Consider the following 27039-nt stretch of genomic DNA (forward strand, 5'->3'; position numbering starts at 1 on the left):
TGTTTGTGACGTGTAAACTGGAAAACGAAACTAAAGACACTGGATTTCCCAAGAAAGCATTCGCTTGACAGGACATACAGATACCTCGGTTTGAATTTGATGGCAGTTTCTGTAGTCACGGTCGACACACTTCACATTTTCTGCATAATATATCTAAGGAAAATTACCAGACTGAGCGTTACTTTAATCCAGACAATAACTGATTCGTGAACGTCGGCACACTGTTCGAAGACGAGGTAAAATGACCTTTAAATGTGCAATTCTTTGCTAGCACTGTTGCGTTACTCAATCTAATGCAAATGTCAATTACGTGTGTGTGTGTGGTAAAGTGACAAATGAATCAAATCGAAGTCTGTTATTACACCTCTCTACAATCTCTGGGAATGATTTATTGCGGTCCTGAACTAGCAAAGAGTAGCTAGGATTGCCCATAACATGCACAATGAATACATTTATGATACAGATACAGTGGAGTTGCTTTTTTTTTTTTTTAAATCCATAATCTATGATGATACACAGCCTAAACCAGAATCCTAGCAGTTTTAAAATACATAGATAGATCCATAGATGTGTAATTTGTGTTGCATTTGTCAAATTATTTTTACACAAAGTATACTCAACCCCTGTTTTATAATTTCCAATGTTTATGTACCGTCTAATCTGAATGCTAGGCTATATTTTGATTATCTCTGATTTTAAAACGCGTGCATTTTTGTAATATGATGACCCCCTATTACTGTTACTTGAACTTTTATTCATTCTACCACTTCTATCATTTGCAGTTTGTGAATGTAAACGCATGTCTGGCTTTTTCATATTTTAAAAAAAAAAAAACTTTTGTTAATCTGTGATTTACAGAAAGATACTGACTAATACTGACCACAATTTATTTTATACATATTGTTCCCAGTGGACACAGGCTGTCACAAATTAACAATGCTCTTCTTTAACTCTTTTAGATTAACAAATGTCTCAATCCAAACCGCTCCTAATCCCTTGGCTGCGCGAACAGATAAATAGTGGCCAGTATCCAGGGGTTACCTGGACCAATCAGGAGCGAACAGAGTTCTGCATCCCTTGGAAACATGCTTTGAGGCAGGATTCCTGCAGCGATGATGTACTTATTTTCAAGGTAAAGTCAATATCTCGCTCCTCACTTAAAAAATAAATAATAACAGTGTTACTCACCATTTACTGCTCCCAAAACTTAAAGCAAAGTTCCTCCCAAAAACTATATTTTGGTACAGTATTTGTTTCGTTAGTCCATTGTTTATAGTCCCAAAATATGTTGCATGTCAGCAATCAAGTTTTCAAGATAAATAACTTTCAAAAATACAGAAGGTATGATGCAGCCCCCACTTCTCCTTAGGCGTGGGCTGAGGTTAGCAATGGTAGGGTTCAAGGTGACCCCTCCATTTGGAAGAGAAACTTCCGTTCTGCCCTCCGAGCCAAGGGGTTCAAAATGCTCCTTGACAATAAAAATGATGCAGCCAACCCCAACAAACTGTTCCAGTGGCCAGATGAGGCACCCACGGGAGGTAAGGCTTGCTTGATAAATCAATGCTTGATTTATTATTAAAACAATGACATATGGGTGTGACATAGGAGTGAAATATGAGTCAAATAGAACAGGTTCTCTTTAATATACAGTAAATAGCCAAAAGGTAAACATTTACTGAAAGTTGCAACAATATTACATATCTAAATGGAGACATAAGTTAGTAGCAGAACTTCAGTTCTGAAACAACATAAAATGACACTCAATCATTTTGTTTTCAAACTTGTACATCTCTAAAGGATCTCAGCACCCAGAACATGATCTGTATCAAGATCCCAGTCCATTACAAGAAGTGAGTGTGCTTATAAGAATTGTCACTTGTGAATGGAATGCAGTACCTGTACTGTAAAATCATTTTTAAACACCACTTCTTTTTCCCCAACTCTGCTCTTTTAGAGTGATGGTCTACCATGTTTGAATGACCTTTACCATGCAGCAGAAGAAACTGTATACACAGGTAATGCAGATAAAAGTTTAACGTGACAATTTAACGACAAGCTTTCAGGAAATGGATGATATTTAATGCAATCTAAAAGTAGTACATTTCATAAATGTAAATGTACCCTATGTCTCTTTTGTTATCTCATGTTATGTCTTCACTCATCTTTCCCACAACTACTCACCAGCAGAGGGGATCTCAACCACTTTCAACCAGGATATACTTCAGAAATGTCTGCAAGGGTTGAACATTGAACAAACAGCTGGGAACCAACCGTTCCAATGTGGCACTCTAGACCAGGGGTCTCCAACAGGTCAATCGCGAGCTACCAGTAGTTATAAAAAATGTATTTCACAGTGGTTGCGATGGTACAATGATTCTATACACTATACTTGATTGTTTTGTCACCTTAACTGAAATTAGGTGAACTATTAGAATTTTATCAACCAGGAAATAACGGAGTGATTTCAGCATAGTGCATCTTTTAAGCCTTTTTCTGGACTAGGAAGCCCTAGGACTAGGCTTAATCTGTGTCCGGGAAACTGGCCCATAATGATTATCATAATATAGGCTTTATCCAAGTCTTTCTTTTCACTCTTCCAACCTCTTCTGCAGAGGCTATTCAGGGTTATGAACTCACCGTCGAGCAACGGCAATATCCAATGGAGGGTGCGATTGGAGGGCATGTTTTGCAAGGGCAACAGCAGTATCCGGTTGTAATGGAGGATGCTGTGGGAGGAGCCGTGTTGCCCCCGCAACCGGTGTATCCAATGGATGGACCCGTAGGTGGTGCCCATGAACAGCAGGTGGTGGAGCAGTTCACAAATGAATTGTCCAGAACCATGGTGGGCGAAAATTTTAGTAAGTTATGAATATTATCGGATTACTACTTGTGGGTGTTAGAATTGAAGTTAATGCCAATTGGCTTCTCTTCACACAGTAGTTGGTGTCAATACAGTCTATATCTTAGAAAAACATATAATTATAAATTGTAATGTGGGCGTGCCAATGTTATTAGTTTCAATGCTTATAGGGCTGCTCAAGATTGTTCAGCAGGTATTGTTCATGTAGAACACAATCTGTGTTCTACATGAACAAGTTGAACCTCCTTCCCTCCATTTCAAAATGTTTTTTTTGCTACTGAAACAACCCTGTTTTGTTATGGGAGTGCCACTCCCGTGGGTTTACCCATAGTTTCAATGCTGTATCTAGACAGTATATGGTCATGCACAGAACACTATCTTTCCCCAGGTTTAGTTGTTCCTCCTCTCATCTTGACAACAATCTATTATTTTCCTTTCTTCCCCTAGAGACTCACTTCAGGGTTTCTGTGTACTACCGGGGATTGAAGATGCTTGAGCAGCTGGTTGAGAACGAGGCAGGGTTCAGATTAGTCTACAGGTAAAATGGCATATAGCACGTTTGTAATTTTTGTTGTTGTCTATTGTGTGTTTGGTTATGAACCCAGGACAATTAGCCCTGTTGGACTAATAGGTAGCTCTGTCTCTACTAGACCTGAACTTACACAACCGCTTCTGGACCCAGACTCTGGCCTGAATCTGGTCTCTCTGCCCAGTCCACCGCCTGTTCGGGATGAAACTCAGGCCAAACTGACCCAAGATATCCTGGCTCTCCTGGGAGAGGGCCTGGAGGTGGGTGCCTCCGGGCCCATCATCTACGGACTCCGTAAGGGTGGAATTAAGGCCTTCTGGAGCCTTGACAAGTTTGACAAGAGCAGGAGGCCCCAGGCAGTGTCCAAATTCCCGGAACCACTATATCAGGCCAAGGACTTCTATGGAGGTGAAAGAGGAAAAAATATACTGAGACTGATAGATTTTTTTTAGGAAAGAGTCATGATAAAAATGTAAAATAATCATTTCAGAGAAACTTATTAAAGGGGAAGTTCAGTATTTACTAAATGTAAGATGGTTCCTCAACCTTAAAGTAGTCTATGGGCCAGGAGAAAGTGTAGTCCGTGTTTCGGGTTCACCCACTACAAACTTCAGCTAACTTTAGCCACCGCTAGCTAAAGATCAATGGGAGTGATAGGAGCGACCTTGCAATTTTCTAAACGGATTGGCTGCGTGACCAGATTATCTGGACACCTCTTCCCGATAGCTAAACAGCCGTCCGTACCTTCTGCGCATATGCTACTTCACACACAATTTTTCTACGTAGCTCCCCTCCTTCTGGCGCTCTTCCTGTTCTCATCCAGTTCTTTTGTCTGCTGTAACTATAAACGACATGTTGTAAAAACTCAACAGCGCACGCCACTAGGCAAAATATGTGCTTTGTTTGAAACAAAACACAGATAGGCAACAGTGTAACACCATCTGCTAAAAAAATAGGTCACGAAACAACACTGCGTAATTCAAGAAGATCTAAATGCATATTCCCATGAAACTGAATGAGATTATATGGTTGCCATGCAGATGCTGCATGGAGATTTCACCGGTAAAACTTAAATAATTATCGCTCACGATTGACAGTGAGAAAATGGAAGGGGGAGCAGAATGGGATACGGTTGTTTAGCTTTGGAAAATTCCCCCCCCGGGCGGGAAACCTTTCTGGGTTGCCGCTATACATCGATCTTAAGATAGCAGAAGTTTTTAGTGAAGAAAACCCAACCACGGATTAAGTCCAAATCACACGGGTAGTGTTTAATTTAATTTTTTTATGCGCATGAATGAGTGTGTTTACGCTGGAAATAGAATGGATGGGAGTGAATAAGAGAAAACGAATGGCCGTGAGCATCAACTGCGTCACGAGCTGAATTGTGTTTCGGAATTATATATCACATTGTCAATGTCATTCCTTGTCGGTATCACTGTTGCTGACAGACAATTTGATTGATACATTTCAAACGGCATGGTTATTGAGTGCCTTGGTTCAAATTAATCAAATCTGGTCTAGAGTTTGTGTGGGTCAATTCAATTGTAGAAAGGGAATTCAAGGAATTGTTCTTACTTAGCTACAGTTGAAGTCAGAAGTTTACATACACTTAGGTTGGAGTCATTAAAACTCACTTTTCAACCACTCCACACATTTCTTGTTAACAAACTATAGTTTTGGCTATTCGGTTAGGACATCTACTTTGTTCATGACACAAGTCATTTTTCCAACAATTGTTTACAGACAGAGTATTTCACTTATAATTCACTGTATCACAATTCCAGTGGGTCAGAAGTTTACATACACTAAGTTGAATGTGCCTTTTAAACAGTTTGGAAAATTCCAGAAAATGATGTCATGGCTTTATAAAGTTCTGATAGGCTAATTGACATCATTTGAGTCAATTGGCGGTGTACCTGTGGATATATTTCAAGGCCTACCTTCAAACTCAGTGCCTCTTTGCTTGACATCATGGGAAAATCAAAAGAAATCAGCCAAGACCTCACAAAAAAAATTGTAGACCTCCACAAGTCTGGTTCATCCTTGGGAGCAATTTCCAAATGCCTGTACAAACAATAGTACGCAAGTATAAACACCATGGGACCACGCAGCCATCATACCACTTAGGAAAGAGACATGTTCTCTCTCCTAGAGATGAATGTACTTTGGTGCGAAAAGTGCAAATCAATCCCAGAACAACAGCAAAGGACCTTGTGAAGATTCTGGAGGAAATGGGTACAAAAGCATCTATATCCACAGTAAAATGAGTCTTATATCGACATAACCTGAAAGACCGCTCAGCAAGGAAGAAGTCACTGCTCCAAAACCGCTATAAAAAAGCCAGACTACGGTTTGCAACTGCACATGGGGACAAAGATCGTACTTTTTGGGGAAATGTCCTTTGGTCTGATGAAACCAAAATAGAACTGTTTGGCAATAATGACCATCGTTATGTTTGGAGGAAAAAGGGGGAGGCTTGCAAGCCAAAGAACACCATCCCAACCGTGAAGCACGGGGGTGGCAGCATCATGTTGTGGGGGTGCTTTGCTGCAGGAGGGACTGGTGCACTTCACAAAATAGATGGCATCATGAGGATGGAAAATGATGTGGATATATTGAAGCAACATCTCAAGACATCAGTCAGGAAGTTAAAGCTTTGTCTCAAATGGGTCTTCCAAATGGACATTGACCCCAAGCATACTTCCAAAGTTGTGGCAAAATGGCTTATGGACAACAAAGTCAAGGTATTGGAGTGGCCATCACAAAGCCCTGACCTCAATCCCTTTAGAACATTTTTGGGAAGAACTGAAAAAGCATGTGCGAGCAAGGAGGCCTTCACACCTGACTCAGTTACACCAGCTCTGTCAGTAGGAAGGGGCCAAAATTCACCCAACTTATTGTGGGAAGTTTGTGGAAGTCTACCCACTGTAGACTTCCCACTGTAGCTCAGTTGGTAGAGCATGGCGCTTGCAATGCCAGGGTTGTGGGTTCGTTTCCCACGGGGGGCCAGTATGTAAAAAAATGTTATAAAAATGTATGTACTCTACTGTAAGTCGCTCTGGATAAGAGTGTCTGCTGAATGACTAAAATGTAAAATGTATCCAAAACGTTTGACCCAAGTTAAACTATTTAATGTCAATGCTACCGAATACTAATTGAGTGTATGTAAACTTCTGACCTACTGGGAATGTGATGAAAGAAATAAAAGCTGAAATAAATCATTCTCTACTATTATTCTGACATTTCACATTCTTAAAATAAAGTGGTGGGCCTAACTTACCTGAGACAGGGAATTTTTACTAGGATTAAATTGTGAAATACTGAGTTACAATGTATTTGGCTAAGGTGTATGTAAACTTCTGACTTCAACGTTAAGTAAAGTTCTATGGTTATAAAATATTTTGGTCTGTAGGCTATGGTTTAGGCCTATCTGACAAATAGGCTACCGATTTGAAAACAATGCAGCAGCCTTCCTATGTTAATTTTGATCATGGGGATGTAGCCCAGGCTACGGCTGGAAAACTTGAGGAATGTGGTTGCTCCGAGTTTCAAGAGAGAGTACAACTTTTTAGAATTACTTTTCATGACAACGCAAGTGTACACAATGCTGTGTATGTGAATTAATGCTTGTTATTCTCTCACTTGCAAATTCACGCCATTGACGGACGTCCCCTGTGTGATTTTTAGCTTTACAGTTTCTCCTGGCGCATAGACAACTTTCAGGTTTGCTAACTTTTATTTGTTTAATTTTTTTAACCTTTAATTAGCTAGGCAAGTCAGTTAAGAACACATTCTTATTTACAATGACGGCCTAACCCGGACGACTCTGCCAATTGTGCACCGCCCAATGGGATTCCCAATCACGGCCAGTTGTGATACAGCCTGGAATCGACCCAGGGTCTGTAGTGACGCCTCTAGCACTGAGATGCAGTGCCTTAGACTGCTGCGTCACTCGGGAGCCCTGTTAGGAACATCTAACAATAAGTTGTAAAATACTGAACTTCCCCTTTTATAGGTTTGAGAGGGAGTGATTCAGTCTTTCAGGTAGATGTGTAGTTCTCTGGCACTGACCTTCGAATCCCTTCACCCTCTTCCCTTCTTTCTCCAGGGCTGTTGAAGTTCATGGACAGTCATAGAGGAGAATGTCCCCCCTTTTCTCTATTCTTCTGTCTGGGAGAGAAGTGGCCAGACCCGGACAACAGACCCTGGGAGAAGAAACTGGTCATGGTCGAGGTGAGACACACGCACAGCCATAAGCAGGCCTCGTGAACTTGGCATAATTTTGTTTAATAATACATCATTTCTGTTATCTTGCCTTCCTCCTCCGCTCGAGGTCCACCTATGGTTGTTAGTAACCTACGATGTGCACTATTAGCGGTTGTGACAAGCGGAGCGGTTTCTGTTTTCTTCCTCCGAAATCGGCTCTACGGTTGGGGCTATTTAGCTATTATGACCCCATTCCTGAAAGTTGAAACTCTCAGGAAATATATGTCTGCTATTTCCCTATATGACGTTTCCAAGCCATGCAGGACACGTTAGAAGGGACTGACAAAACCGCAATTGAAAACAATGCACATCTTTTTTTTCTACACAATTATAATTGTTTTATTTTATTGAATATCCAAAACATACAATATACTTGCAGTGAAGCCGCTCAACAACTACACCACACCAGTCATCCAACAGACTCCCATTCAGAGCGACACACAGAAGCATCCAGGGTCAACGCCCTGCACAAGTGCACGTCGACAGATCTCCCACAAGGCCAAAAACGGGGACCCGAACCCTCCAAGATCCCCCCCACAGTTCCACAAGAGCTGTCCCTCAACCATCTGAGACCCCTCCCACAGTCTCGACCCCCCCCAAAAAAAATGTTTTTAATATATTTTTTTTAAAGAATTCCACTCCCCCCAAGAACCCTCCCAATGCACCAACAACCAAGAAAAATGAACTAAAGAGAAAAAAGACAGGACTACAGAAAATAACAATGCAAAAAACAAAGGAGATCAAGGACAACTAAAATCATAACAGCAAGGCCAATTGTGTATGTTTGAGTGCATGTCTGGCACTATTTACATGTGTGTGTATCCGTGTATGTGTGCATTTGAATGAGAGTGTGTGTATATGCATGTGTACAAACACCTGCACGGCATCAGCCTCAGGCAAACCGGCATTAGCTGTAAAAACACTGCCCCTCAGTGTCATTCAAACTTACTTTTTATTATGTTTTATTTTGACATTATTTTTTATAATTTTATCTTTGACCATCATTTTATCCCCTGCCCAGCAACTCCACTCCCACTTGTCTCCAATTCCACATCCCAACCCTCAGCCCATCCCACCTATCTCTGTTGGCCATCCTCTTCGGATTTCTACGCGACATACAGTTTGAAGTCGGGAAGTTTACATCGACCTTAGCCAAATATATTCAAACTCAGTTTTTTCACAATTCCTGACATTTAATCCTAGTAAAAATTCCCTGTCAGGTTAATTAGGATCACCACTTTATTTTAAGAATGTGAAATGTCAGAATAATATTAGAGGGAATTATTTATTTCAGCTTTTATTTCTTTCATCAAATTCCAAGTGGGTCAGAAGATAACATGCACTCAATTAGTATTCGGTAGCATTGCCATTAAATTGTTTAACTTGGGTCAAACGTTTTGGGTAGACTTCCACAAGCTTCCCACAATAAGTTGGGAGAATTTTGGCCCTTTCCTACTGGCAGAGCTGGTGTAACTGCTCCAAAACCGCCATAAAAAAAGTCAGTCGGGTTTGTATCGCTCCTTGCTCGCACATGCTTTTTCAGTTCTTCCCAAAAATGTTCTATGGGATTGAGGTCAGGGCTTTGTGATGGCCGCTCCAATACCTTGACTTTGTTGTCCTTAAGCCATTTTGCCACAACTTTGGAAGTATGCTTGGGGTCATTGTCCATTTGGAAGACCCATTTGCGTCCAAGCTTTAACTTCCTGACTGATGTCTCGAGATGTTGCTTCAATATATCCTCACAATTTTCCAACCTCATGATGCCATCTATTTTGTGAAGTGCACCAGTCCCTCCTGCAGCAAAGCACCCCCACAACATGATGCTGCCACCCCCGTGCTTCACGGTTGGGATGGTGTTCTTTGGCTTGCAAGCCTCCCCCTTTTTCCTCCAAACATAACGATGGTCATTATGGCCAAACAGTTCTATTTTTGTTTCATCAGACCAGAGGACATTTCTCCAAAAAGAACGATCTTAGTCCCCATGTGGAGTTGCAAACCGTAGTCTGGCTTTTTATGGCGGTTTTGGAGCAGTGGCTTCTTCCTTGCTGAGCGGTCTTTCAGGTTATGTCGATATAGCACTCAATTTACTGTGGATATAGATGCTTTTGTACCCGTTTCCTCCAGCATCTTCACAAGGTCCTTTGCTGTTGTTCTGGGATTGATTTGCACTATTCACACCAAAGTACGTTCATCTCTAGGAGACAGAACGCATCTCCTTCCTGAGCGGTATGCCGGCTGCGTGGTCCCACGTTGTTTATACTTGCGTACTATTGTTTGTACATATGAACGTGGTACCTTCAGGCATTTGGAAATTGCTCCCAAGGATAAACCAGACTTGTGGAGGTCTACAGATGTTTTCTGAGGTCTTGGATGATTTCTTTTGATTTTCCCATGATGTCAAGCAAAGAGGCACTGAGTTTGAAGGTAGGCCTTGAAATACATCCACAGGTACACCTCCAATTGACTCAAATGATGTCAACTAGCCTATCAGAAGCTTCTAAAGCCATGACATAATTTTCTGGAATTCTTCAAGCTGTTTAAAGGCACAGTCAACTTAGTGTATTTAACCTCTCTGGGCTAGGCGGGACGAAATCGTCCCACCTACGCTACAGCCAGTGTAATCCCGTGGTGCGATTTTCAAATACCTTAGAAATGCTATTACTTCAATTTCTCAAACATATGACTATTTTACACCATTTTAAAGACAAGACTCTCGTTAATCTAACCACACTGTCCGATTTCAAAAAGGCTTTACAACGAAAGCAAAACATTAGATTATGTCAGCTGAGTACCCAGCCAGAAATAATCAGACACCCATTTTTCAAGCTAGCATATAATGTCACAAAAACCCAGAAGACAGCTAAATGCAGCACTAACCTTTGATGATCTTCATCAGATGACACACCTAGGACATTATGTTATACAATACATGCATGTTTTGTTCAATCAAGTTCATATTTATATCAAAAACCAGCTTTTTACATTAGCATGTGACGTTCAGAACTAGCATACCCCCCGCAAACCTCCGGTGAATTTACTAAATTACTCACGATAAACGTTCACAAAAAACATAACAATTATTTTAAGAATTGTAGATACAGAACTCCTTTGTGCAATCGAGGTTTCCGATTTTAAAGTAGCTTTTCGGTGAAAGCACATTTTGCAATATTCTGAGTAGATAGCCCAGCCATCACGGCTAGCCATTTAGACACCCACCAAGTTTAGCCCTGACCAAAGTCAGATTTACTATTACAAACGTTTGATTACCTTTGATGTTCTTCGTCAGAATGCACTCCCAGGACTGCTACTTCAATAACAAATGTTGGTTTGGTCCAAAATAATCCATCGTTATATCCAAATAGCGGCGTTTTGTTCGTGCGTTCAAGACACTATCCGAAGTGTAAATAAGGGTCACGAGCATGGCGCAATTCGTGACAAAAAAATTCGAAATATTCCATTACCGTACTTCGAAGCATGTCAACCGCTGTTTAAAATCAATTTTTATGCCATTTTTCTCGTAAAAAAGCGATAATATTCCGACCGGGAATCTGCGTTTAGGTAAACAGAGGAAAGAAAACAAAGCATTCGGTCGACGCGGGCACGCGCCTGAGTCTCACAGTACTGTAACCAGCCACTACCCAAACGCGCTACTTTTTTTCAGCCAGAGCCTGCAAAGCCACGATTCAGCTTTTTCCCGGGCTCTGAGAACCTATGGGAGCCGTAGGAAGTGTCACGTTATAGCAGAGATCCTCAGTCTTCAATAAACAGAGGCAAGAAGAACGACACCTTGTCAGACAGGCCACTTCCTGCATGAAATCTTCTCAGGTTTTTGCCTGCCATATGAGTTCTGTTATACTCACAGACCCCATTCAAACAGTTTTAGAAACTTTAGGGTGTTTTCTATCCAAAGCCAATAATTATATGCATATTCTAGTTACTGGGCAGGAGTAGTAACCAGATTAAATCGGGTACGTTTTTTATCCAGCCGTGTCAATACTGCCCCCTAGCCCTAACAGGATAAACCTCACCCACTGGAATTGTGATACAGTGAATTATAAGTGAAATAATCTGCCTGTAAATAATTGTTGGAACATTTACTTGTGTCATGAACAAAGCAGATGTCCTAACCGACTTGCCAAAACTATAGTTTAGAAGACATTTGTAGAGTGTTTTAATGACTCCAACCTGAGCGTATGTAAACTTCCGATTTCAACTGTATATCTTTCAACTATGCTGTGATGTTTAACGTACAATTTCTATCTATCTAATCGAATACAATCCATAGATTGCGAGTTGAAGATAAATACTTTTAATGAGAGTATTAGTAATTGACTGAACCCAGTCTCTCCAGATCTCCCATCAGTACTAATTATTGGGTCAATTTTAGATCAATGTTATGCATTTTCAGCCATTCTTGAACTTGAGACCAGAAACAGGCTACCTGAGGGCAATACCAGAATAAATTGTCTATTGATTCTGTATCTTCACAATATAATCTGCAGAGCTTTGATGATTTTATGCCCCAAACATTCAACATTTTGTTGGTGGCAAGAATTCTATACAATAATTTTAGCTGAAAAGCATAAAGTGTCGAATGTTGTCGTTTTTATATATCAATTCGTACACCCTGTACCATGGAATCGGTACATCAACAATCTCTGACCAACTATTTTGCAATCTGTATGGCACAGTTGTCAACATCCTAGTCCTCAAATGAAACTGGTAAACTTTCCTATTTATGCTATTTGTATTCTTCCGCCAGTTTTGATCCTTTATATTTGGCAAAAGACCAGTTCCCTACCTCCTCCCACTGCCACCTGCCTCCTCCATTTTTGGGGTAATGCTGTAATCAATTGGTAGTACACATGGATTAAGCAGGAAGATATCTGATAACTCCATGAAAGACATAACTCTACCATTCCAATGTACAATATAATTTAAGAACAAAATACCCTTTTCAAACATTTTTCCCATAAATACAGGTAATTTATCAACCAGCACATTTGAGTTCAGCCATAATATTTGTTGTAATATTTGTCCATCTTTTCAGGGGGATGAAATTGAAGCCAGCTCTGCAATGCTTGTTTGAAAAAGTATAATTTTCAATTAATTGAAAATAAGACATGGCAATCTGCAGAAAGGCAAAAATGCAATTTTTAAACATTGGATGGGCTTTTCTTAGTAATCTACTTGAGAACCATTTAGGGTTCAAGTCAAAATTTTGATTAAGTGAAGCTTTTAGAGAGGCTTAGTACTTTTATATTTAATATTCTCAACCCACCCAATTTATATTCATTATACAGATTGGCACGCTTTATTTTGTATGGTTTAGCGTCCCAGATAAAGCAAAATATGTTTTGCTCATATGATTTGAAAAACGAATCCTCGGGAGTAGGCAGCGCCATAAGTAAGTGAGTAAACTGAGATATGAGGAGTTAATCGGGGCATTTTTTTTCATAAATAAACAGCCTCTCCATGGTTGCAGGATCTTGTCTATTTTTACACGTTTTCTATTGAAATTCATTGTGGCGAGCTCATTCATATAAACTCAGCAAAAAAAAGAAACGTCCCTTTTTCAGGACCCTGTCTTTCAAAGATATTTTTAAAAATCCAAATAACTTCACAGATCTTCATTGTAAAGGGTTTAAACACTGTTTCCCATGCTAGTTCAATGAACCATAAGCAATTAATGAACATGCACCTGTGGAGCGATCGTTAAGACACTAACAGCTTACAGACGGTAGGCAATTAAGGTCACAGTTATGAAAACTTAGGTTGTCTACTGACTCTGAAAAACACCAAAAGAAAGATGCCCGGGGTCCCTGCTCATCTGCGTGAACGTGCCTTAGGCATGCTGCAAGGATGTATGAGGACTGCAGATGTGGCCAGGGCAATAAATTGCGATGTCCGTACTGTGAGACGCCTAAGACAGCGCTACAGGGAGACAGGATGGACAGCTGATCGTCCTCGCAGTGGCAGACCACGTGTAACACCTGCACAGGATCGGTACATCCGAACATCACACCTGCTGAACAGGTGCAGGATGGCAACAACAACTGCCCGAGTTACACCAGGAACGCACAATCCCTCCATCAGTCCTCAGACTGTCCGCAATAGGCTGAGAGAGGCTGGACTGAGGGCTTGTAGGCCTGTTGTAAGACAGGTCCTCACCAGACATCACCGGCAACAACGGTGCCTATGAGCACAAACCCAATGTCGCTGGGCCAGACAGGACTGTCAAAAAGTGCTCTTCAGTGACAAGTTGCGGTTTTGTCTCACCAGGGGTGATCGGATTTGCGTTTATCGTCCAAGGAATGAGGGTTACACCGAGGCCTGTACTCTGGAGCGGGATCGATTTGGAGGAGGTGGGTCCGTCATGGTTTGGGGAGGTGTGTCACAGCATCATCGGACTGAGCTTGTTGTCATTGCCTGCAATCTCATCACTATACGTTACAAGGAAGACATCCTCCTCCCTCATGTGGTACCCTTCCTGTGGGCTTATCCTGACATGACCCTCCAGCATGGCAATGCCACCAGCCATACTGTGCATGATTTCCTGCAAGACAGGAATGTCAGTGTTCTGCCATGGCCAGTGAAGAGCCCGGATCTCAATACCATTGAGCACGTCTGGGACCTGTTGGATTGGAGGGTGAGGGCTAGGGCCATTCCCCCCAGAAATGTCCGGGAACTTAAAGGTGCCTTGGTGGAAGAGTGGGGTAACATCTCACAGCAAGAACTGGCAAATCTGGTGCAGTCCATGAGGAGGAGATGCACTGCTGTACTTAATGCAGCTGGTGGCCACACCAGATACTGACTGTCACTTTTGATTTTGGCCCCCCCTTTGTTCAGGGACACATTATTCAAATTTCTGTTAGTCACATGTCTGTGGAACTTGTTCAGTTTATGTCTCAGTTATTGAGTCTTGTTATGTTCATACAAATACTTACACATGTTACGTTTGCTGAAAATAAACACAGTTGACAATGCGAGGACATTTTCTTTTTTTCCTGAGTTTATTTTGTGATATGAATACCAAGTATGTCTACTTCACCGTCAGACCATTTTAGAGGTAAACTGTAGGGTAATGTAAAAGTTGTGTTTTTTTAAAGATCCAATATGTAATATTGTGCACTTATCATAATTCGTTTTTAGTCCAGAGAGTCCAGAAAAGTTATCTAGATCTTCAATAAGACATTGCAGTGATCTAGCTTGCGGACTTAATATAATTTGCATACATGGACACCTTTGTTTTTAAGCCATGGATTTCTAATCCCCTAATGTTGTTATTGAATCTGATTTTAATAGCTAGCATTTCGATGGTCAAACTGAGTAGATATGGTAACAGCGGACACCCTTGTTTAACTCCTCTTGAGAATTCAGAACCCTCTGAGAAGTAGCCGCTATGCACTATTTTACATCTGGGGTTGCTATACATTACTTTTACCCATTTTATAAGAGAATCACCTAAATTGAAAAAATCCAGGCATTTATAAATAAGATCCAGTCTTACCAGGCTTGGCTTCTTAGATGTTTCATGATATTCTATTATTTCTGGTAGTTGTCGTATATTATCTCCAATGTATCGTCCATATAAAAAACCTGTCTGATCAGGATGAACAATACCTGGTAAAACCTTTTTTATTCGGAGTACTATGCATTTCGCTAGTATTTTTGCATCACAACATTGAAGTGTAAGGGGCCTCCAGTTTTTTAGATAGACTGGATCTTTATATTTCCCATTTTAATAATAGTGAAATCAGACCTTCCTACTGAGTACCTGACAGACTACCATTTCTATAGGAGTTGTTAAAACAGTCTAACAATGGAGCTTTTAGTTTACCAAAAAAAGGCTTGATATAAAAAATCGAATCAAATTTTATTTGTCACATGCTCTGAATACAACCGGTGTAGACCTTACAGTGAAATGCTTACTCACAAGCCCTTAACCAACAATGCAGTTTCAAGAAAATACCTCTACCGGTATGCCATCAAACCCTGGGGTTTTTCCAGACTGAAAGGATTTAATAGCCTCAAAAAGTTATTCCTCTAATTTGGCCTTGGCACTGATCTTTCTGTACATTTGTTAATTTATTACCGTAGTCTTCATTCAGTGGGAGAGGATGAGACGGAAAAGAGAACAGCTGCTTAAAATATTTAGCTTCCTCTTTTAAAATATAATTCGGAGAATCATAGATGACCAAAAAAAAATGTTAGCGTTCCTGTGTTGGCGATATAGGAAGAATTTTGTGCATTTTTCGCCATATTCCATCTAGTTTGCTTTATTTTTGTAATAGATTACATTAGATCGTTCTTGAATAAGTTCAAGTTCTTTTTGTTTTTCCTCTAACTTATTTTGTATCTCTGTAGTATCGTTTTTATTTTGCTATCTACCTGTACTATAAGTTCATGTATTTCCTTTGTTAGTCTTGTCTCTTTAGCCAGAAAGTGCTTTTTTTATTATTGATTAATATTGAATTGAATGACCTCTGAAGGTACATTTTAAAGGTATCCCAAACAATAAGGGGATTTGCCGAACCTATATTATACTGGAAAAATTCAGTTCTAAATGATTTTGTCTTAGTTAAAAATAAGTTGTCCTCCAGTAAACTTTGATTTAAATTTCCAGTATCCCTGTCCACTTGGAAATTCTATAGGAGTTATGTGAAGACCAGTTAGATTATGATCCGATCGCATTCTGTCTCCTATTAAAACTTTTTTTTAACCTTTTGATGCAAGAGAGACGGAGACAAATAGTCAAGACGACTACCTTGGTTAAGTCTCCTCCATGTATATCTCACTAGGTTGGGGTTTTTTAGTCTCCAAACATCCACTATTTCTAATGTGTCCATAATATTTGTGATTTCATTAAGGGCACGGTGATGATAGTTTTTAGTGATTTCCTTTACTGTCCTTTGAGTACTTAGCACTGTAATGATTTGATAATTTGTTGCCTGTAAGTTCAATAAATTGGTATGAAGTATGGATCATCCTGATTTGGACCATATAGATTAATGAGCTAAATCAATTTTTCGTCCACTTTCGTATTCAAAAAGATCCACCTTCCTTGCGAATCATTCCTAATTATTTGTACATTCAGATCGACATTTTTGTTAAGTAATATCATCACACCTTTTGAGTTCCTTTGTCCATGACAGAAAATTATTTCTCCACACAACTTCATCTAAGGATGTGGAGTGAGTTTCCTGTAAACAGTATATGTTATATTCCTTTTCCTTTAGCCACGTAAAGACTGATCTTCTTTTTTTTATAATCTGCTAAACCATTACAATTATAACTGGCTATACTTATTTCACCCCTTACCATAACTCAATACTATTCTCAGTCTAAATTGACCATAATTAGTCCTTGTGAAAGTTACTGCCTATAAGAGGTATTTTGACGGTCAAAATTAGAGCTTTCAAATGTCCGATATTTAGAATTCAAGAAATAGGTTCTAGCAATATTTGTTTTATTCCCTTGCCTGATGCCTTGCCCAAACAATTATTGCCTGATGATCTTCCCTGATGTTTTCCCGAACTTTCCAGTACCTTTCTGATGCATTTCACTCACTTTTTGATGCAATGTTTTTTAGTTTTTTTTACACCTTTTAAAATATTCAAGACATTTGATGCCTTTTCTTATTAGCCATATAAACATTGAAACCTGGTTGCTGTTTGTATCTGTGCTAGAAAGGTTAAAAAGGCAAAAAATATATCGGTATTGGTCGATATCGCAAATTGTTTTACTGAAATACACTACATGACCAAAAGTTATGTGGACACTTGCTCGTCGGACATCTCATTCCAAAATCATGGGCATTAATACGGTGTTGGTCCCCCCTTTGCTGCTATAACAGCCTCTACTCTTCTGGGAAGGCTAACCACTAGATGTTGGAACATTGCTGCAGGGACTTGCTTCCATTCAGCCAAAAGAGCATTACTGAGGTCGGGGCACTGATGTTGGGCGATTAGGCCTGGCTCGTGGCCGGCGTTCCAATTCATCCCAAAAGTATTCAGTGGGGTTGAGGTCAGTGCTCTGTGCATGCCAGTCAAGTTCTTCCACGCTAATCACGACAAACCATTTCTGTATGGGCCTCGCTTTGTGCATGGGGGCATTGTCATGCTGAACAGAAAAGGGCCTTCCCCAAACTGTTGCCACAAATTTGGAACACAGAATCGTCTACAATGTTATTGTATGCTGTATCGTTAAGATTTCCCTTCACTGGAACTAAGGGGCCCAGCCCCAGACCATTATTCCTCCTCCATCAAACTTTACCGTTGGCACTATGCATTCGGGCAGGTAGTGTTCTCCTGGCATCTACCAAACCCAGATTCATCAGTCGGACTGCCAGATGGTGAAGTGTGATTCATCACTCCAGAGAATGCTTTTCCACTGCTCCGGAGTCCAATGGCGGCGAGCTTTACACCACTACAGCCGACGCTTGGCATTGCGCATGGTGGTCTTAGGCTTGTGTGCGGCTGCTCGGCCGTGGAAACCCATTTCATGAAGCTCTGCCGACGAACAGTTATTGTGATGAAGTTGCTTCCAGAGGCAGTTTGGAACTCGGTAGTGAGTGTTGCAACCGAGGACAGACTATTTTTACGCTGTTAGGTTCTAGTTATTGTAGTAAGAACTCAACGGACACTGTGAAAGCTTAAACCAAGCTTATTCTTCCCAGAGATAAAAGAGCTGAATCGACAAAGACATGATTCCACCCGTGGTAGTATACGCACCCCACTTTGGGTGGAGTCTCCTCCTTATTGCTAAACATTGCATCATTATTGCTAGGCAGGGAGCTGAGTGATATGGGCAATAAACGGTTCCTCCCCTTATCAGTACTGCCAACTGTGACCGTTTTCCCTGCACCCATCCCCTCCAAAGCTTAAGTACAGCACCTGTCATGTCTCTATTATAACTAATGATTAATAATATAACTAATGATGATTAATAGTTAAATCTCAGAAATCCAAACCCATCAACGTGCTACACGTTTCAGCACTCGGCGGTCCCGTACTGTGAGTCCGCCCCTGCACACACTCCTTTAGAAGTGAGACTCTGTTTTGTTTTCTCTGCATGTTTTTTTTTTTTTTAACTCATACGCTTTCTCTCTATCAGGTGGTGTTAACCGCTCTGGAGCTACTGAAGTCAATAGCGGTGGAAGGTGGTGCCTCCTCTCTGCAGTCTGTGGAACTGCAGCTGTCCTTGCAGGAGTCCCTGCAGGAGATGATGGACTTGTGCTAAAGAGGGACTGATCCACCTACTGTATAAGGTTTCGCTGTGGAAAATGTACAAATTCTGATTATCCCTTCTATCATAAAGTTTACTATTTTGTATGACCATATTTGATCAACTGTTCGGTACCAAAACAACAGTATGTGAGGGGGAATGGGTTAAATAAGCATTTAAGTTGAATGTCTAATAGGGAACCTCACTCTGTTTTTTTTTTTTTTTTTCAATGATACTGTAATCAACAAGGCATGCAGGGTTCTAAATTGTAACTATTTTGGTCACATATGCGCCTTAATATTTTGCTGTGCGACCTGGATGTTTTATTTGAGAGCACCAGTGTGCCGAGAAAAAGAATCACGCAGATAATTGTTGTAATGATTAGACTTCATTGTTTCCTAGTGCCTTAGAGAAAAAAGCCTGCACATATTAGTTAGCGTTATGGTTGCAACTTGCACCATTACTAGGCTAAATCGAAAACGGATAGTTTCTAGCCCAAACAGTTCAAAAGATTAATTAATTTACCTATGTATACCATAAGACATGAACAGAATGCATCAGTGATTCGTATGTGGTTTGCGCGTATGTCTTCCACCTTGTGTAGCCATTAGCGATGCTAATGATAACTGCCTTCTGGTAGATGGAAAGGCTTTCCCAAAAACTTTTTCAATTAATATTAACGACTACAAAGTAGCCTATGCCTACCTGGCAGAAACATATTATGATGATTTCCATCAATCCGTTAAGAAAAGGAAAGGAGGCTACCTAGTCAGTTGTACTGAATGCATTCAACTGAAATGTGTCTTCTGCATTTAACCCAACCCCTCTGAATCAGAGGTGCGGGGGGCTGCCTTAATCGACATCCACATCATCGGTTGGGGGTTAACTGCCTTGCTCAGGGGCAGAACGACAGATTTTTATGTTGTCAGCTTAGGTATTTGATCCAGCAACCTTTTGGTTACTGGCCCAGTGCTCCTACGCCAGGCTACCTGCAATTATTTTGTTTTGCTGATTGCACACGTAGACTACAGAAACACCGCTAACCAAACAACAGTCTATGTATTGCTATAGGTGCATGTTGCTACACTCAAAATGTACATTTATTCGATTTTTCCTGACCTCAAAAGTGCCCTCATGACGTGGTTTCATTTGGGACAAAACGGAATTAGGCAAAAGAAATGCCCAAACTATGTTGAAACCTAATATTCTACTCATGTAATTTCAATGACAGGTATTTGTATCAATTTTAACTTTTTATAATAAACAAATGTGTTTACAGGGTTACCTATTAGTTTCTAGGGCACAACATGTGCTTCAGAAGTAGTTTGAATTCATATAGGCAATATCCACTTTTCTGGTGCTCTTAAATGTTATGTTGTGCTCCTAACTTTTTAAAGTTGTGAGCACCAGTTCAGGATTATTAATTGAGGATAAATATCAAATCAAGCACAGTTATTATCATCCATCTAAACTGGAGAGGTAGTGCATAGGCATGGCATCTATTTCACTTAAGTCTTAATAAATAATAACTGTAATATGGTACTGGCCGCATGTATGTATGAGATTGAATGCATCACTCATCATAACTATCTCATCTCGTTTTCAAAACCACTCTTTCATAAGACTAGACTTAACTGTATGCTGCGATGAGACTAAGTCAGACTACAATAAATATAAATACCTTTAAAATGTGTTTTAATCTACATCACTTTCTTCACTCTGTATTGTCATTGTAGCTGACCAAAAATACAATTTATGGAATATTGATATATTTCCACACAGCTTCCCTTTAGCATTCACTCCCTGCCTGGATAATGTTGTCCCTGTGGACCAATGAGAAGAAACCATGATCAAAAACAGTAGTGCTGACAGTAGGCACTTGTAGATTTGAGAGGATTGCTAAAGCATTATGATAAAAGGCTGGGTTGAGATGTCGCTATATTGCTTCCACATATCCAATCCTCTCAGATCTATAAGCGTGGTAGGGAGGAGGGTCAAGGGATCGATTTTGGGATTCAGAAAGTATGTCCAAGAAAAATGTGGCTGACTTGACTGAAAGGTGGACAAAATGAAGGTTCTGGGTGGGGTATAGACCTGTATAATGGTGTACTACAGTGCCTTCAGAAAGTATTCACACCCATTGATTTTTTTTTCACATTTTGTTGTTAGAAAGTGGGATTATAAAGTATGTAATTTTCTTGTCAACGATCTACAGAAAATATTCTGTCAAAGTGCAAGAAAATTCAAACATTTAAAAATGGAAAATACTATCTTGATTTAGATAAGTGTTCAACCCCCTGAGTCAATACATGTTTGAATCACTCTGGCAGCGATTACAGCTGTGGGTCTTTCTGTGTAAGTTTCTTCAAACTTTTGAACACCTAGAATGTTCAATATTTGGTTGTTGATCGTTGCTAGACAGCCATTTTCATGTCTTGCCATATATTTTCAAGCCGAATTTAAGTCAACTGTAGCCAGGCCACTCATGAACATTCAATGTTGTCTTGGTAAGGAACTCCAGTGTATATTAGGCCTTGTGTTTTAAGACAAAAATGTGTTTCTTTGCAAATGTTTTGCAGTATTACTTTAGTGCCTTATCGTAAACGGAATGTATTTTTTTGAATATTTTTATTTACAGGCTTCCTTTTCACTCTGTCAATTAGGTTTGTATTGTGGAGTAACTACAATGTTGTTGATCCATCTTCAGTTTTCTCTTATCACAGCCATTAACCCTCTAGAGATGCTACTCCTCTTACACTGTTTAAACAAGAAAGGCCATTCAAACTTTAAAATGTGTGAACTGATCTGGATTAGATTTCTTGCATACAACTTTTTGATACTATTTAAAGTTTTCAAAAGTATAAATACTTTCTGAAGGGATGTAAAAACTATTATTGCAAGCAGTGAGTCCATGCAACTTATTATTAGGTCCCGTGTAGCTCAGTTGGTAGAGCATGGTGTTTGCAACGCCAGGGTTGTGGGTTTGATTCCCACGGGGGACCAGTATGGGGATTTTTTTTTTAATGAAATGTATGCATTCACACACAGTAAGTCGCTCTGGATAAGAGCGTCTGCTAAATGACTAAAATGTAAATGTAAAAATTGTGACTTATTAAGCACTCCTGAACTGATTTAGGCTTGCCATAACAAAAGGGTTGAATACTTATTGAGTCAAGACATTTCAGCGTTTCATTTTAAATTCATTTGTGAACATTTCTAAAAACATCATTCCACTTTTACATTATTGGGTACTGTGTGTAGATCAGTGACACAAAATCTCAATAATAAATGTTAAATTCAGGCTGTTACACAACAAAATGTGGAAAAAGTCAACGGGTGTGAATACTTTCTGAAGGCAATGTATATAACATCTCTATACTGTATCCAGTGAACCGTATATCTCTATGGGCCCATTCCTATTCTGTTCAGAATGCTTTGCTTATATGTGGAGCCAAGGGATGGTATTGGCCGTGTGATGAGCGGTGCATGGTTTCCTCCAGACGTGATGCTTGGTGTCCAGGCCAGTTAAATCTTTCATCATTCCAGAAAATCTTGTTTTTCATGGTCTGAGAGAGAGGTGCCTTTTGGCAAACTCCAATTGGACTGTCGTGCCCTTTACTGAGGCGTGGCTTCCGCCTGGTCACTCTACCATAAAGGCCTGATTGATGGAGTGCTGCAGAGATGGTTGTCCTTCTCGAACAGGCCTGGGCAATTATTTTCCATGGAGGGCCACATTAGAATATATTTTTGCCATCGCTGGCCAGAATCATATTACAGGATTATACATCATATCTGTTGACAGATATATCTACCGTAAATCACGTTCCGATATGCTACTTATTGAACTTTTTTAACATGCACAGAAAAAAACACATCCATGTTCTCCTTTTGGTAGGTATTTTCATTATTAAACATGCAATGAACTACACGAAGGGAAATGTACACTGTGCATTCAGCACCATGGACTGAACTCTTGTTAACGGATATGCACAAGAAAGAGAGAGCTCAACATTACATTTAAACTACTCAATCAATGGAGGACTGAAGTCTCATGTTATATTTCATCACTGAAAATGTCTGTTCACATACATAGGTTGACCCAAACCGTACAAACATCTTCTGAGCATGTCTCCTAATCTTTGGAAATCCTCAAAACGACGAGAAAACGAACCGTTCATGGCACGCAGCAAATTTAATAAAATCAAATGTTATTTGTCTCGTGCTGAATACAACAACCTTACAGTGAAATGCTTACTTACAAGCCCTTAACCAACAATGCAGTTATTAAGAAAAATACAAAAATAAAATAAGAAATAAAAGTAACAAATAATTAAAGAGCAGCAGTAAGATAACAATAGCGAAGTTATATACTGGGGGTACCGCTACAGAGTTAATGTGTTGAGGTAATATGTACATGTAGGTAGAGTTATTAAAGTGACTATGCATAGATAATAACAGAGTAGCAGCAGCATAAAAGAGGTGGTGGTGAGGGGGCAATGCAAATGCAAATAATTTGAATAGATGTTCAGGAGTCTTATGGCTTGGGGGTAGAAGCTGTTTAGAAGCCTCTTGGACCTAGACTTGGCACTCCGGTACCATTTGCCGTGCGGTAGCAGAGAGAACAGTCTATGACTAGGGGGGCTGGAGTCTTTGACAATTTTTAGAGCCTTCCTCTGACGGCGCCTGGTATAGAGGTCCTGGATGGCAGGAAGCTTGGCCCCGGTGATGTACTGGGCTGTACGCACTACCCTCTGTAGTGCCTTGCGGTCGGAGGCTGAGCAGTTGCCATACCAGGCAGTGATGCCAGGATGCTCTCTGGTGCAATTCAGTTCATTCATGAGGGCCATGATGTCCATGGTGAAGGCAAAATCAGCCAACCATTCTTTATCTTGCAGTTGAGGGAAATTCACACATTTTCCTTTCATTTGCAAAAACTCAGCAATCTCTGACTTCAGGTCCCACACCCTTTTAAGCACCTTCCCCAAACTCAGCCATCTCACATTTGTGTGGTAGGGGAGATCTGTATGATCCGACTGCCTCTTCCACCAGTGAGACAAACTGCCTGTGGTTTAAAGAGTTTGCTCTTATGAAGTTTACCAGTTCAGTGACTGTATCCACAACATGGCTCATTTTCAGAACACATTTACAGAGCACCTCTTGATGAATAATGCAATGCAGGAAAATCATTTTCTGATCTGGGTTCAGCTCAGCTACTTGATCTTGTATCCTTTTCAAAAGGCCAATGTTTTTTCCTGTCAATTTTGGGAACCCATCAGTGGTCACACTGGATAACTTCAAAACTCACTCCCAGCTTTGCCACACATGTATTAACCTCCTCCAATAAATATTTCCCTGTGGTTGTGTTCATCATTGACTGCACTGAAGCAAGCTCCTCTGTAATTTAAAAGTCTGGTGTATGCCTTGTAAGAATATCAACAACTGCGCCGTGTCATGTGCATCACTGCTCTCATCCAGGGCCAAGGAGAAATAGGTGAAATCCTTTACCTTGTCTTTCAACTGTTGTTCCATATTCTCTGCAATGTCCTCAACACGCTGTGTCACTGTTCGTCTTGACAGGGAAACATTTTCAAACAGATCTTTCTTGTCGGGGCAAAGTATTGCTGAAGAATCAGTTAAACATTCTTTAATGAATTCGCCCTCAGTGAATGGCTTGCTAAGTTTAGCAATTTTGTTGGACAGTACATAGCTAGCTCTTACAATTCCGTAGTTTGCTGAATGCAGTTTTGTGAAAAGTCCTTGCTGCGTTTGCAACTGAGAAAAAACTCTTTTGATGCACTTGCCCTCTTCTCAGAAGACATATTCCTATATTTTTCTGCATGCTTCGTCTGGAAGTGTCTGGACAAGTTTTAGTCTTTCAAGACAGCGATGCTCCCTTTGCACACTAAGCACACAGCTTTCCCTGATACCTCAATAAAGAAATATTTTGATGTCCACTCTTGCTGGAACACCCTATATTCGTTGTCTACTTTTCTTTGAAAAATGTATTTTTGCGCAATTTCTAGCTAGCTACTATTTGTGACTGTGACGTGTGTCAGCCTGTCAGTCATTGTCTGTCCTCGTGCAGTTGTTATTTATACGTCCCTTCAAAATAAATGTTGCTCAAGCAGTGGGAGTTAAGTCATTACACAAAGGCAAGTATTCATTGGGCTTTTAACTTGAATAACAAACACGTTTTTCAAAGTTTTATCATGAGTTCTTTATGTGATCTGAGCATGATTCCACGGGCCATATTGAATCAGGTCGTGGGCTGCATACTGCCTCCGGGCCAGCCTTTGCCCATGCCTGTTCTGGAAGGTTCTCCCATCTCAACAGAGGAACTCTGGAGCTCTGTCAGAGTGACCATCGGGTTCTTGCTCACCTCACCTCCCTGACCAAGGCCCTTCTCCCCGTATTGCTCTGTTTGGCCGGGTGGCCAGCTCTAGCAAGAGTAACTAACTGTAACACTGTTTTGTTTTTCATTTCAGGGGTCAAGCAATGGCGACAAGGTTGTCAAGGCATATCTTGAAACTTAATAACAAAATCAGGGCATCAATAAAACTGAATAACCTGAAGAGGCGTGCAGTACCATTCTCCAATCTCCCTCAACTGCTGACTTTCAAGGTGACAATCAATCTGGAGGGTGCTGTCTGGAGCCAATGTGGGGAGAGTTTCTGTTTAACCTCAAACAAAATCAAGCTTTTCTTGGTATGAGAAAGCTTGAATGTAGACCTTACCACATTGCTCATTAATGTTTATTTAAATGATCAGACTGTTCTTCCTTGTCTTTGTCATGGAAAAATGTTTGGATTTCAAGGTCTTTATACTGTAATTGTAAATAACATTTATCAAATGAATGTTATCACTCTCTCCTTGGTGAGGATCACAGGACAACAGATAGCCCAAACCCCCTCTCTCCCAGAGGAGAGGGGGAGTTGGGCCAGTTTTATGACTTAACAACCAGTCATAAACTTTCTCTCTCTTGCACTGCAGTATGGAGAAGTTAAAAATCCCTTTGTTACAACAGAGAGAGACTTTGCCTAAACTTCAAACAATGAACATTGGGAAAATATATTTCACTATCCAAATGTTGAGAATTATGACAGATATGGAAAATGTATGTCTATTTGTGATGTTATTAAAATTATCAGAAAGACTGTATGACAAGATAAGTGTACACGTCCTAATTAACCCATTTACATCTACATTTTGTAAAACTTGTATGATTAAATATGAAACTATTTGTGAAAAGATAGCAATGTGATTTTATCCTTTTAAATGAGAATTGGTTTTCTTGCAAAACTTGTGCCAGTCAGTAGCCACACCCAAGTGAGCTCAGAGTTCGTGTCAACATGATGTGCTTAAAAGGACTCATAACGAAATGTACATCAGACCAGTCCGCGTGGAGCGGTGGCTACACGGCTGGAAATGGTTAAAACTACAAGACCAGAAAATGGTAAGACCCTCTGAAACTCTCGACGAGTGATAACGGTGAAAACTAGACTAAAACATGCACCACCTGCAGCTCTGCATGTAACGTGGTCTAGGACAATTGACCAAGACGAGAGGGAAGGAAACATTCCTCTCACCATCAAAGATTCCTCTGAAGTACCTGTTCTAACGAACATAGGGAAATACAGATCCCTAAGGACACAGCGTGGTACACCCCTGATGTATACATTCTAATGAACACACCAGAACAAAAGAATCCTACAACTAAGAAGGACATTATGACCTCTGGTGGACAACCAGAGACTTACACAACCAGAGACCTACATCGAACCAGATCCCATAGACGGATCGAGTTCAACAGAGAGACAAAGACATCCACGCGTAAATATATACATTGCAAATATTTTCCAATGAGTGGTCGTTCATCTGCAAAGTATTCATATTCCCATGAGCATAGCTTTCCATGTATGTACGATAAGTCCACTCTCTTTGTCTCTCCCGCTCTTTATCTTTCCCCACCCCCTTTCCATTGTGTAACAAGCCGTCATATCGGGTTAGTCCACCAGGGGATTTTCATTGCATTATATTAGTAATCAATATAACCTATACCGTGTGTTTATGTAATTCTGTGTGATTATTTAGTTAGTAAATAAACAATTAAACCAATTTGTGTATCGCTGATTCATCACTTAGGCTAGGGTTCGTGCAG

At 40.3% G+C, this 27039-nt stretch overlaps 1 protein-coding gene across 5 annotated transcripts; it reads left to right on the forward strand.

Moving 5' to 3' along the window:
• irf3 (interferon regulatory factor 3) lies at positions 1 to 26996 on the forward strand. Of its 5 annotated transcripts, XR_001322642.2 has the most exons (13): positions 1 to 236; positions 960 to 1132; positions 1370 to 1538; positions 1798 to 1850; positions 1955 to 2015; positions 2185 to 2310; positions 2613 to 2858; positions 3308 to 3398; positions 3511 to 3797; positions 7498 to 7622; positions 18771 to 18932; positions 19013 to 19026; positions 25367 to 26996. XR_001322642.2 is itself a non-coding variant. In XM_045701889.1 (12 exons), exons 2-11 carry the CDS (start codon positions 968 to 970, stop codon positions 18894 to 18896), a joined length of 1446 nt encoding a protein of 481 aa, XP_045557845.1. In that variant the 5' UTR covers positions 1 to 236; positions 960 to 967; the 3' UTR covers positions 18897 to 18932; positions 19013 to 20570.
• Positions 26997 to 27039: the final 43 nt, after the last annotated feature.

This window comes from Salmo salar, chromosome ssa19 (assembly GCF_905237065.1).
Source record: "Salmo salar chromosome ssa19, Ssal_v3.1, whole genome shotgun sequence".
In the NCBI taxonomy this organism is placed as follows: domain Eukaryota; kingdom Metazoa; phylum Chordata; class Actinopteri; order Salmoniformes; family Salmonidae; genus Salmo; species Salmo salar.

Bases quoted from the DNA above. Each gene is read 5' to 3' on its own strand.
- irf3 (XM_045701889.1), top strand. From the start codon at position 968: ATGTCTCAATCCAAACCGCTCCTAATCCCTTGGCTGCGCGAACAGATA. The intron at 1,539-1,797 runs GTAAGGCTTGCT...ACATCTCTAAAG, and splicing joins AGATGAGGCACCCACGGGAG to GATCTCAGCACCCAGAACAT. The intron at 1,851-1,954 runs GTGAGTGTGCTT...CTGCTCTTTTAG, and splicing joins ATCCCAGTCCATTACAAGAA to AGTGATGGTCTACCATGTTT.